This window comes from Orycteropus afer, unplaced genomic scaffold (genome assembly GCF_000298275.1).
Source record: "Orycteropus afer afer isolate SDZICR_OR568_19922 unplaced genomic scaffold, OryAfe1.0 scaffold00084, whole genome shotgun sequence".
In the NCBI taxonomy this organism is placed as follows: Eukaryota; Metazoa; Chordata; class Mammalia; order Tubulidentata; family Orycteropodidae; genus Orycteropus; species Orycteropus afer.
In genome coordinates this window covers 9,086,541-9,100,247 of record NW_006921671.1, presented here as the reverse complement: position 1 = coordinate 9,100,247, position 13,707 = coordinate 9,086,541, and the positions used below count along the sequence as shown (strand labels likewise).

The 13,707-nt window shown below is 33.9% G+C and overlaps 1 protein-coding gene across 1 annotated transcript in view; it reads right to left on the bottom strand.

Annotated features, from left to right (window-relative positions):
- Nucleotides 1-13,707, bottom strand: part of TANK (TRAF family member associated NFKB activator) — a 53,536-nt gene that overhangs the window by 8,231 nt on the left and 31,598 nt on the right. Inside the window, exons 4-5 of the mRNA XM_007941840.2 lie at nt 2,847-2,920; nt 2,102-2,217 (exon numbers count right to left, since the gene is read on the bottom strand). Coding sequence (XP_007940031.1) covers nt 2,102-2,217; nt 2,847-2,920 — 190 coding nt within the window. The remainder of the gene's footprint in view (nt 1-2,101; nt 2,218-2,846; nt 2,921-13,707) is intronic.

Here is a 13,707-nt window from a genome sequence, read left to right as displayed (position 1 = left end):
ATATTACTTTTTAAGAAACATGTTTTACCTTAATCTCTCCTCAAGACTATTGTCATATGTAGATGGGTACAAGAAAGACAGTAATAAAATATACAATTTTACTAACTCAGCAATTTTTCATGAGTTCTATTTGGTTATTTAAAATTAAATCAAATTCTAATAAAAATGACATGGAAATATTTTTAATGAACTATATAGGAATAATAATGTTAAATATACTTTTTCCAGAAATATTATTCAGATCATATCTGAATAATTCCTTTATACTTTTATTCAATGTAGCATCCACAGTTAGAAACCCTGAATAGGTATCTTTTTTTCCTAAATATTTATTTTTCTCTCTTTCTCCTTTAATCAGGAGCTCTGGTGGCATTGTGCCTAAGGCATTTGACTGCTAACCAGAAGGCTGGAGGTTCAAACCTATCAGCCACTCCTCGGAAGGCAGATTGGGCAATCTACTTCTGTAGTGATACTGCCTTGGAAACCCAAGGAGGGGTTGCTATGGGTCGGATCTGACTCAACAGTGGTGTGTTCCCCTTTAATCTACTATGCACAGAAGCATGATATTTGATATTTTGGTTTCTGTTTGGGCCCACCAAAAATTTACTGGCATCTGTACAACAGATTCCAAATATTTCAAGAATAATGTTGTACCTATTATGACACAGTTAATATAAAATATAAGAATAACACTAGTAAGCAGTTTTAGTGGGGAAAAAATTGAAGTTAAACACTCAGGGTTCTAGTTGACAGATACATACTTAGATTTAGACCTGTGTAATTTAAAAATGGTCAAAGTATTAAGCCATTGATAATGGGGTAAGTTCTCTGTGTAACAAAGAATGTATCACCGTTATAATGTTTTGATAAGATGCCGATGTTTAGAAAAAAAGCATGTTTATGAATTCTAGGTACTATATTTATTTCTATGGCTTATATATTTTCAATAAAAATAACTCTTTTAGTTCATAAGTATCTACTGTCTTGAGTTTGTACGAAAAATCAATTATCATGAAAATATTGCAAAAAATAAGGTGGAGAAATTAGAGTTCTTTTGGGGGAGGTTAAAGAAATAAAGAGAAGAAACTATGCTACAAAAATTGTTTCATTTCTCCAATACCATATTGTACATATTGTATACCTTTACTGAAAATGAAATAGTAGTAGTAGGAAGCAAAAAGTGAATTGAAACTATGAAATTATTGTTTAAATAGCCTAGATATAAGACCCGTAAGAAATGGGAGTGATCATTAATTACAGGGATGCTGGTCAGCACTGCTGAAACATCTCTCAGAGTGAAAACTGTCAATCACATCTCTTGAAAATCATATAAAGAATACCTCAAATCATAAGAGTAAAGGAGAATTTATCATTATAAGTGATAAGGCTACCATCTTTTTATTTACTGAAGTGCTTGGTGGCCAGACTCAATCACTAGTATTTTGCTATTCATATCAAACTACTGAAGTAAATATCAGGAAGCTAGTCTGTGGTTTTAGGGAAGGGAGGAGCTTTTAAAAAACACAGTGTAACAAATGTGTAAATCACATGATCTATGTAAGTTATATTTTATATTAAACTTTTACTTTGTGTTTCCAATAAAATTGGCACTCAGGATATGTGAAGAGTATATTTCTTAAAGCAAATTTTATAACTCTATCCATAGCATTCAACTAACTTTCAGGCATAAGTTAAAAGCAGACCTAATGTAATTTTACTTAGCTCATAGATGGTAGTGGGGCTTCAAGGCTGCTTACTAACATACGATTTAATGTTTAATAAAACCTCTAATCAGCAACTGAAAACTTTGAGAGATATAACCTATGATTATTTTGTATTTTTCCACATTGGGATTTCTCATTAAGATGATTATGTCAATTAATTCAACCTGTACAGTAGCACTCCCAATAGAGAAAGAGGGAAAAGGCCAATAATTATATAATGTAATATATTAAACAGCACTCATCCATTCAAATATAAGGAAGATGAGGGGTAAGTTGCAGCTCCTTTGTACTTAGAAATATTCTCACATTAAAAAATAAATCAATTTCAATTAAATACCAATAAAATAAATATAACTGTGCATTAAATCAAAACTTACCAGTTACAGTGTCTGGTACATTAAATTTGCTTAAATGCTCTTTTTGTGCTTTTGCTAGCATGCGTATTCTATGAATTTCTTCTTTCAGATCCCAGAATGTCTTCACTATATAATCCCTAAGTTAAAAAAAAAAAAACAAGGCTGTACCTTTTTACATATTTTTTATCATAATTAAACTTATTGCAACTTTCTATGTACTACACAGTTATTGAAAAGTTAAAGTTAAAATATTACTTAAATTTTTAGAAAATGGCCCCATAACAACTACAGTGTTTGAAGAACTATGCACAAAGTAAGAGAGAAATTAAAAGTTCTAATACATAAATGTAGTTCAAACTACCACATCTGTTTATTCATATATCATATGGTGGCTCTTATGCTGATCTACATTAGAAATTTTAATGTGTTGACTTCTGTTCTCTGGAAATAAATAGAAAAAAATAAATATTATTCCTCATTTTTATAATGTTCACATTAGAGTCCTTATAAAACCGTTGTGGTCATAATACTCAGTCTATTGAAATAGCAGAGCTTCAGAGAATTCACCTTTTAGATCTAGCTCTGCTATTAATTGTGTAACTTTTTAATTAGCTCATTTTAACATGTAGCAGTTTCAAGTTTTGTTGGTCTTTCACAGTCCTTAAAAAAAGCTGCTATTTTCTTATAATTACTAAAACTTTTTAAATATAAAATAGATTAATCTATTTATAATTTTTAGAGTTGGCAAAAAAGAATACAGAATTACCTTTCAGGGGATAAAGGAATGCCAAGACTCCCTGGTGAAGCTTCTTTTCTAGAAGAAACCTCTTGTCTTCTTACCTTAAAGACACAAAATGATTAGCACTTTAAATTGCTTCCAAACACAAATGAGAAAGTATTAACAGAAAGTATAATGGAAAATTTATTTATCTTCCCTACTGAAAAAGAAGTTGAGATAGCTTTATATATATACTGTATGCATACAGTGTATATATAGTATATATAAACATATAGATAAATGAGACATATAATTGAATTTATTTTTAAATGGGTAAAATCAGGGAAAGAGGACAAAGGAGGCAGAAAAACAGCATGAAGACATTAATTTTCTGATAATAACTTCAATTACTATTTTCAATACTAGTAATTAAAAAAAAATTCCCATATACAATTATTAGTCAAAATTGCTACTCTGATCACCAGATACCTGATACGACCAGAAAGTAGGGTGAAACAAAATCTACCTTTTTGTTTACTTCTTGTGATATACACAAATAGTGGACTATACATTTAAATAAATGCCTTTGTATTTAGTTATTGATTCTTTGCTGAGGAATGCAGCTGTATTAGAGGAAGAAGAAAACTCAAGCTGTAGCTCCTTAATTTAACAAGCATTTTAAAGGTATAAATATAGTGCAATAAATATGCATTAAGCTACTTCAACACAAGTTCTTACCTTTCACTCCCACCCTGTGGTTTACACTGGTATTACATCTATTCTGACATTTTAAAAAGTCAACATTAAAGGACATGTAACAACCAATTCTATGGTTTAGGTGTGTGTGTGGGGGAACCTTTAATAATTCCCAGAAACCTTTCTATGTGTATTTTTTGAAGCTATAAACTAACAAACGCAGTGATTTGAAGAAGTCCTAATATTACATAATCATATATTATAATTCAACTAAAATCATGCAGCTATTTAAGTTCAAATTCAAATCATTTAGTTTATGTGTAGTTACTAAATGGACATTTACGTTTAGTTACTTTTTAGATTTTATTCAATTGTTTATTATTAAAAGTGGATGATTTTACTTCATTGTTTCATATTTTCTTGCTTTTCAAAAGCTTTCTTTCAATTTCTTATGTGTCATACTTGTTCCTTAAGAAAATAACTCTAGTTTTTTGTCTTACAATTAATATTCTCTCTCATTTATTTTAGTTTATTGCTATCGTTTTCCAGCTTTTCCTAAATATCAATGCTTGCTTACCATTTCTAAAATAGAGTGTTATTATATATACGGTAGTTCTGAGTTAGTAAAATAAAATCCTGACAATACAACTTGTGGTTTTATATGTTACATCATCAGATAGAGGTAAAATAAAGATCATTTTATTGCTGCATACTGTATGTCTCACAAACATTTAGGCCATGACTTCCTCTGGATTATAATGCAGTTGAGCTTTTTAAAAAAGTGATCACATCAGAAGACATTTTCACATTCGCAGTTCGTTTTTAAAAGTGGTAGGCAATTTTTCTTCAGTGTTATTTACATTTAGTATATTCAGTGGACTAGAAAGAAAGGCAACATTTTACAGCCAATCATTCAGGGTATTATAAGGATGAAAAGAAACTTTAACTAAGAGATTATTCTTATATTAAGTTTCTGTCACCAAAATCAGGCAAGAATAATATTAAGAGAATAAATAAATAAAAAACCCTGGCAATTTAATATACTAAAAAAATCATAACAAAATATATAATTATATTAAATGGAATGAATGACAGACATCCTTCTAAAAATTACCACTAAAAATTCTCAATATGAAAAAAAAGTATTTTACTAGGAGGTAGAAAGAATCAGAAAAGAAGTACTCTAATTTTAGCCTAAAAACCAATAGTTACAGAAACTGATAAAGAAAAATACCTTAGTTTCCAAAGTCTTGATTTTGACATAAACTAGAAATTATAGTTTCTAAAGTTGAGGACACTTTAAAAATTAATGGGATGAAGTTCTGGATGTGCCACAGCATGGATGAACCCTGAAAACATGCTGAGTGAAATAAGTCAGACACAAATGGACAAATATAGTATGATTCCACTTACAGGCAAATACACAGATACAAAAGTTTATTAGTAGTTACCAGGGACTAGAAGGGGGAATGGGAACCACTGCTGAAGGGTACTGAGTTTCTGTTTGCAGTGATGAAAAAAACCTTTGGTAATGGATAGTGGTGATAGTAGCACAACATGGTAAATACATTTAATGCCACTGAATTGCACACTTAAAAATGGTTAAAATGACAAATAGCTTGCTTTATACATGATCATAATAAAATTAGAAACCAAACCAAACCAAACCCAAAAGCTAGTGAATGGAGAGGTGAAGAAAAAAGTAGTGGGAGAATGGTAAACTTTTCCTTGCTTTGGCAAATAACTGGTGCCTTCTAGCTTCTGTGCTATTTAGATTTGATAATATGTTGTTGTTGCTGATATGTGCTGTCGACTCGTCTCTGACTCACAGCAGCAACCCCTCCTTGGGTTTCTGAGGCAGTATCACTACGGAAGTAGATTGCCCCATCTTCCTTCTGAGGAGTGGCCGGTGGGTTTGAACCGCCAGCCTTCTGGTTAGCAGTCAAGTGCTTTAGGCACGATGCCACCAGCACTCCCTATTTTGATAACTTGTATTGGTGAATTTACGTGGGAGTGATTCCTTGGGTCACTGGCAGGGGGTAAAGGAAGAACTTGCTTACTGAGGAATGTCTATGAAGTATCTAAACTAAGGTCTTCAGCTTCTTTGTGGTTAGAAATATAGCTCTGCTCACCACCATTGTTGTTTTTATTATTATTGAGGCAAGTATTACTGGTTGTATGTACTACACAATACACTGCATCTCCTACAATTCAAACCAAATAAATCTGTTAAAATATTCTGAATGACAATTTTGAATCCCCAGCATTCTGAGAAAAAAATTCAAAAGGGGGCCTTATTACTTAGCTCTTGCAAAAAACAAATAAACAAACACACAAAAGCAGCACTTCCCTGACATTTTGAAGTAGAGTTTACCTAGAATGGGTGCTGCAAGTTAATGCTATTTCCATCATAGCAATCTGACACAAATTTCTGAAAACATCATTTATTTTTCAAAGGATTTAGGATTAGTATAGTCAATTAGAATAGTAAACACTTTTCCTAGAAACCAGGGCTTCAAACCAGTTCATTCTGGTTTGACCCCTTTTTGACAATTGCATTGCCACTCCAGATACACATAATTACAATCTACAGTTTAATAAGATCCCCAGGTCTGATTCTGTATATCTGAGGTGGAAATGCAAATTCTCAGCAGGGGTCAAACTGGAAGGAACCACTCTCAAGCTTGCTAGAAACTCAAACTTTCTTTTCAATGCTTAAGTTGTCTTTAGGGAAAATTACTCCATTTGCTGAACGTCCCAAAGAATAAGTAAACATCAGGAAAAGATAACTTTTATTTTTCTTTCTATTCTCAAATATCATCCAGTGGACCCTATACTGCAGGAAGTTTAAAGTTCTGCTAATATGCAAATAAGACTCAAGAGAACTCTGAACATTATATTTCAGAAACTTTTAAACAAATCATTCAACCAATGAATTTATTTTGCAGTACTACAACTTAACACACTTGACATCATAAACTGTTCCAAGCATTAGTCTGGAAATGTCAAACTTATGGAATGAATGCTGAAATAAGAGCTTTACACGTTATACTTTTCATATACACATCTAGTAAGTCATTCAACTGAATCCATTAAGACAAACCTATCTGAAACACTTGGAAGATGCTGGGAAGTGATTCCTTAAATTTCCTCTTAAATAAATTGGGAGAAATCTTTTTCATGTAAATAAATTTAAGCTTCTCATACATGGATATTTTATATCTATATGTTCAAGGAGTAGTTGAATGGTTTTTGATAAAGATTCAAAAAGAGAATCGGCTAATATTTCATTAGTCCAAAACCAGATTTATTCATAATGCAAAGATAATGGAAAATGTTTTTGTTTTGGATTCCAGGATCTGTTAGATATCAGTATTTCAAAGAAAGACATGTATATTTTCCCCAATGCATTTTGTTATATTTGGTACTTTAAGTGGAGGCATTTTATTCCTCTTATAAAACAATTTGAAAAAATACTGCAATGAAAACATTTTCATTTAGAATCTTATCTTTTCTTAAAACTCCTACATAATTAAAATCAGCAAAATTGAGATTTTAGAACTTTTAAAGCTGTTACTGACAAAAGTCATTACAACAATGTTTATTTTTTCATATATAAGAAACCCAAACTTTAAAAGGCTAATACTGAATAAAGGTCATAAATTTTCCATGATATGTATTTGAATGATAGCAATTCATATCAGTTTTTCCAGTGTTCATAGCAAAGAATCCCTCTAAATTTTAGTTGTGATCCATAAGGAATATTTTTAGGTATCTCAGGCAACTGAATGTAGTCAATATTTGATTTAGTTTCTGAATGAGCCTCAAGAGAATTAAGAACTTTAAAACAGAAAAGGGAAATATGTTCATACTAGGAACAATGTAAACTAAAAAAAAATAAACCAAGGTGAAATGGGATAGATTGGCAAAGGGATATATAAACTATTGTAATAGTTAAAATACTAGCTAGAAACTCACTAGAGAAAAAAGAAATAAGGACAATAGAAAAGAGAAACTAAAAATAAGGATTCATTTATCACTTAAATTAGAAAAAGAGACTTCATAAGAAAAAAAAAAGTATAGTAAAATAAGAGTTTGAGGACATAAGGTAATTAAATTAATTACAAGGAAATTATATTTAACCTGTAAGAATTATGGCCATAGGAAATCTATGGTTCTCTCACCCTCATTATCAATCATGAAAATCTAGCAAAGCAAGAGGAACACAAATTCCAGGAGCCTTGTCTGTTCTGCATGAAGCAGTGTGTTAGGCAAACCTACTGCCAGTGTGGGAACAACTCCAGGGCAAAATGGGATCAATCCCAGAGTTCTGAAGGATTTGGCAAGAAAATAAACAATACAGAAATAAAATTAAACACCCCAATTACTTCCAAGTTCTTTACAGGGTTCTGATTTAATCTAAAACCCCCACCCCTAAAATTTCTATCAGTTCAATGCTACAATAAGACAAGATCTTAAGAAAAGTTAAACTCCTTTACCAAATAGTACCACATGACTATGATTTCAAATCTATGAAGTTAATTTAAAGCAGAATGAGATTAATACATTTTTACTATCTTTTGAATTTTCCATTTTGTATTATGTACTTTTCCCATATATCTTTCTGAATTTATTTTCCTAAAGGAAATAAAATATTTAATTATGAGATGCCTTTGCATGAAAAATGAAAAATGTAAATGACCACTTGAAATAAGTAAGGTTTCCAATACTTCATACCCACCCTTAAACACTGTATTTAAAATGAATTGATTTGGAAAATAGTTCTTTTCCTTAACCACAGGTTATACCATTATCATGATGACAGATATCTTTATGAACATAGTTATTATTATTTAAACGTTTTTTGCCTATTATTTAATCTACATAATCTTATAAATTAAGCATTTTAATTCTGATTTTAAAATTTGTTATATAAATAAGGCTTTGTTGTTGTTGTTAGGCGCCATAGAGTAGTGATCCTATGTACAACAGAACTAAACACTGCCTGGATCTGCGCCATCCTCACAATTGTTGCTGTTTGAACTTACTGTTGCAGCCACTATGTCAATCCATCTTGTTAAGAGGGTCTTCTTCTTTTTCGCTGACCTTCTACCAAGCATGATGTCTCTCCTGATGATATGTCCAAGGTGAGATGAAGTCTTAAAATTCTTGCTTTTAAGGAACTTTCTGGCTGTATTTTTTCCAAGACAGATTTGTCTGTTCTTCTGGCTGTTCATGTTATATTCAATATTCTACACCACCACCATATTTCAAATTCATCAGTTCTTTGGGCTTCCTTATTCATTGTGTCCAGCTTTCACATGAATATGTGGTGACTGAAAATATCATGGCTTGGGTCAGGCCCACCTTAGTCCTCAAAGTGACATTTTTGCTCTTTAACACTTTAAAGAGGTCCTTTGCAGCAGATCTGCCCAATGCAATCTGTCGTTTGATTTCCTGAGTGCTGCCTCAATGGGTGTTGACTGTGGATCCAAGTAAAATGAAATCTTTGACAATGTGAATCTTTTCTGTTTATCATATTGATTACTGGTCCAGCTGTGAGGATTTTTTATGTTGAGGCATAATCGATACTGAAGATTGTAGTCTTTGATCTTCATCAGTAGGTGCTTCAAGTCCTCTTCACTTTCAGCAAGCAAGGTTGTGTCATCTGCATGTCGCAAGTTTTTAATGTGGCTTTGGAGAGGTCAAATATAGTTCACTGGTGAAGTAGCTAACGCTATAATGGAAGATGATTTCCTGAATGCAGGTTTCATCTCTCCATCATTCTGAGATTTACTATGATTTTGTAGAGATGTCTAATAACCAACTCACAGTCTTTTTCTAAATCTCTCACTCTGCTTGATGTCTTAACAGCGTTCAACACTAATGACCAGCTCTTATTCCTTTACATTTTCTTCAGCTACCATATGATATTTAGGTTTTCTTATGTTCTGGTATTTTCATTGGTTTCTCTTCTTCCTGGGTCCTAAACAATGGCATTCTCTAAGGTCCAGATGTGGGTATATTGTTTTTCCCTTAGTACACACAGTTCATTCTCATGTCAACTAATTCTACCGTGTATTCATGATATTTCCAAATATATCTTGAAGCCGGTCACTCTCAAGTTTCTATCCAACAGATTTTTCACTTGTTCTGGTGTCACTCTAGACCATCAAGCTTTAAAACACAACAATCACTTTTCTTCAAGTCTGGCTCATCTAACTTTCATCTTCCTTATTTAAAGAGTCCTGGGTAATGTCATTATCCTTAACATCAAAGAATTTTAGGGCAAGAGGAACCTTAAGAAAACTGCAATTAGGCTTTCCTGGAGTAGGAATATTCAAAGTGGGGTCTGACAAAGGGCTACCACTATTTTTATCTTGCCAAGAGAACTTAGTAAAAACAACTAACTTACAGGATCTATTATCTTCTTCATGTCCAAAAAGATGGACATTTTTTTTAAAGTAGGAAGAAGAAATTTTTAGATTTAACTTTATGAAAAAGATACTGTTTTGCCCTTAGTACAAGATAAGCAAGAGTTGGAAAGAAGGATGGAGATTCTCAGGATGTAGCATGGGGAAAGAGGAGAGAAAGTCCAATCAGCAGCAGTAAGAAAGAAAGCAAGGGGGGTTACTGTGGCCATTTGGCCATCCAGCAGCCATACTGTCCAGATGATGCTTCTAAGGAATGTAAACAAGTTAGTGACCATCTGCAGCATCTATTTCATTTGGATGAAACATAGAGGGAAACATGCTGTCCTTAATGCTGAGTAGCAGAGGGCAATTAGGGGTGGAAATAAAAGTTGGTAAATCTATCAAGGAGTCACTGGGTGGTGCAAATGGTTAAAAGGCTTGGTTGCTAACTGACAGAGGTGTGAATCCACCAACAGGTGCCTCAGAAGAAAGAACTGGTGATCTACTTCTGAAAAATCTGCCACTGAAAACCTATGAAGCACAGTTCTACTCTGACACACGTGGTATTGCCAGAGTCAGAATCAATTTGTTGGCAACTGATACTAATAGGGACTTCAGGGAAGAATACAAAAGATAATCACAGGTTACTGACTCATAGAATGACTGGGAACTACAATAGTTTTATTAAGCTTCCAGAATATGTATCTCAAAGCAGAAGTATGTGTGTATGGGAAGATGGGGTAACTGGTGAAGAAAAAAAAAATCTTTCAGAGAAAAAGTCAGCATTCATAACATGGCAAGAATACCTAAGCAAGCAACAGGGTTCATAGAATATAACATATTAGATGCAAGATAAAAATTAGGTGAGCTTCCACTTCTCCCACAAAAATCCTAGCAATATCTAAGAAGAGATTTCAAATCCAGTAAGAGAATCTTAAAATGTAATATTGGGAACATGCCAGTGAAAGATCCCATGGTTAAATAAAACTTAGTAGGTTTTCTTACTGTCAGATTTCAGATCCTACAATGCATTCTTGTGCCTTTTAAAATTACTACAAAGAGTACATGGTATGCAGCATTTCACAAGTCTAGGGTTTTGTGGAACACACAATGTGAAATGCATCTGTGCTACCATATTGTCCTTTGATAGATTCAAAACTCAAGAGTGTGTTCTAGACTTAATCAATATGTCAGGTATAGATAAATAATAGGAAGTAATTTATGGGTATCTCATTTGTTAAATATGAAAATATAACACAATTATCTATAAATATGAAAAGAACCAATCAGCAAGTAATTATGACCTCTAATCGTAAATAAGCATTTCTTAGGAGATGCTAAAGTATTCTTACAGTGTGAAATTTTTTTGGTAGGATGAAAATAATTTAATGAGAAAAAACAGGATTTTTCTAATAGGAAATCATAACCTGGCTAAGCCAGCAGTTCTGAAAATATGGTGCAGGATTCCTAAGGGTCCCAAGAAGCTTGCAGGTAATTCACTCTTGACAATCTGCCATGGACCCTGAGGGTCTCTGCATATTCTTCTGGGCATGCCAACATAAGGTCCTGATTATGTCTGACCTGTGACATTTCTGAGTTGTGTTTGCAAAGAACAAACCGGAGGGATGATGTAATGTCTCCCTCTGGGAAAAAGAGCAGGCTTGCCTACTGCTTGCTATAAAATGGTGGGTTCCCCAAGCTCAGTATTCTTTTCTTTAATGTAACCCACTGCATGCACAGGTATCCATTTAGGTCTATCTGCATCACCCCCATAGGGGGAAATGAGGAGACCAGTGCAAATATGATGCTCTTGCTACTTGCCGTGCTATGAATAGAAGAACACTTTTTCTCTGACCCAGGAGTCTTATGTCTTTTTCTAGCATACACAAAACAGTAACAAGCTGATTTATTAGTCTGTAAATAGGGTGTGGTAGTTAAGGTTATTAACTGGGCAGCTGGATGTAGTTATTCTCTATGGTGACACTGGCAATCCACTCTATAGTGCAATCTTCTGGAGCAGCTGCGTAGCTGCTCTAGGGATGTGGGCTGCTTCTACTATATAAGCAGTTTTGAGGATGGTCTCTAGCTTTCTGGCACGCTTGGACCCTGCATGTAGCTAAGTCATTGGTCAGCAGTAGCCTGCCGTGGCCTGCTAATGTTAGCACTTTTTCTGGATTTTTAAATTAGTGGCCTGCCTTGTTGTTTGGTGATATCGGGTCTGTGCCTTTTTACTTGTTGACCTTAGGTTTGTCAGCCTCAGCAGCCAGCAGCTGCCTGAGTGAAGAAAGCCTCCAGATTCATTGGGTAGGAGCCAGAGGCAGAGCTGAAGCCCAAGGTCAAGGGGCTTTCACCCAGCCCCTAGAGCCTGGCAATTTGAACTTGGACTTCTAGCCTCCAAAAATGTAAGAGAATAAACTCCTGTTTGTTCAAGCCATACCATTTGTGGCATTTCTGTTAGAGAGGCACTAGGTAACCAAAGGGAGCTCTGGTGGCATAGTACCTAAGGCATTGGACTGCTAACCAGAAGGCTGTTTGAACCCACCAATCACTCCTGGGAAGGAAGACTAAGCAATCTACTTCCGTAGAGATATCGCCTTGGAAGTCCAAGGAGGGGTCACTATGAATCGGGACCAACTTGATAGCAGTGAGTTTTTTCAAGTGGGGTAACCAAAACACAGGGTAAAATCAAATCCCAGACTCGGACATCCATGAGGTCAAACTATTTTCACAATAATACTAAGATGTTATTTGACTTTTTTCAAATGGTAGGTATTGGCACTGATGATGCAAAAGCAATGAGTAAAACCACTGATGCTTGAGCATCAACCAAGGCCATGGCACCAAACTTTACAAGAGTCACTGTATTCTTCAATGCCACATACTTAGTAAGAAAATGTCAACTTCACCTAAGAATATCTTTGACAAAGTAGTAACAATTATTCATTTACTTAATTTTAAACTGTGAGTTATCTTTTTAATGTCTGTGTGACAAAGTAATACAAAGGTTGTATTGAGGAAAAGTGTGCAACTAAATTGCAAGATGAACTAGTCACTTTTTTTTTTTGAAAATGGAAAGCCATTTTACTTGAAATGACTGACATACAAACTGATTATTCTGACATTTTCTTAAAAATGAAAGGAGAAACATGTGGAATAAAACTCAAAATATAAAAAGGACTAGGCTTACTGGTCTGATGAAGACTAATGAAATCCTGAGACTATGGCCCGAGTCCCCTTTGGGCCTGGAACTGAACACACTCCTGTGGCTTAACTCTCAGCTGAACAATATACAGTCCTAAGAGCTAAACACCAACACCAAGGAGATGCACTCCTTAGAGAAATCAACCATGAGAGATAAGACGGGCAGCATCTGCACAGGGAGAAAGGTAGGGAGGCAAGAACGCATAGCAAGAAGGACCCAGAGAAAGGGTAACCACAGGGAGGAAGTGGGAAGTGAGATGTTACACAGCAGGGAATACAACCAGTGTTATAAAATGTGTACGAACAGTGCATATAAAACGAATCTGCTTTGTAAAATTTTACCCAAGTCACAATGAAAAGTTAAAAACAAAAAGCAAATGAAGTTGGCTTGTCACTTTAAGGAAAGTAACTGACAAGATTTTTTTGCCAGTGATAAAAAACAAACTTTCAAGTAAAAATTAGAATTCTGGAAAACTTGTACCTGTTACATTAAACTTGACAGGTACCCAGTAAATACTGAAAAACTTTTCTTTTGAGTTCAGTGCTAATGTAACAAATGTGATTTTTAAATATTAAGGAATGAAATACGTCAACATTTA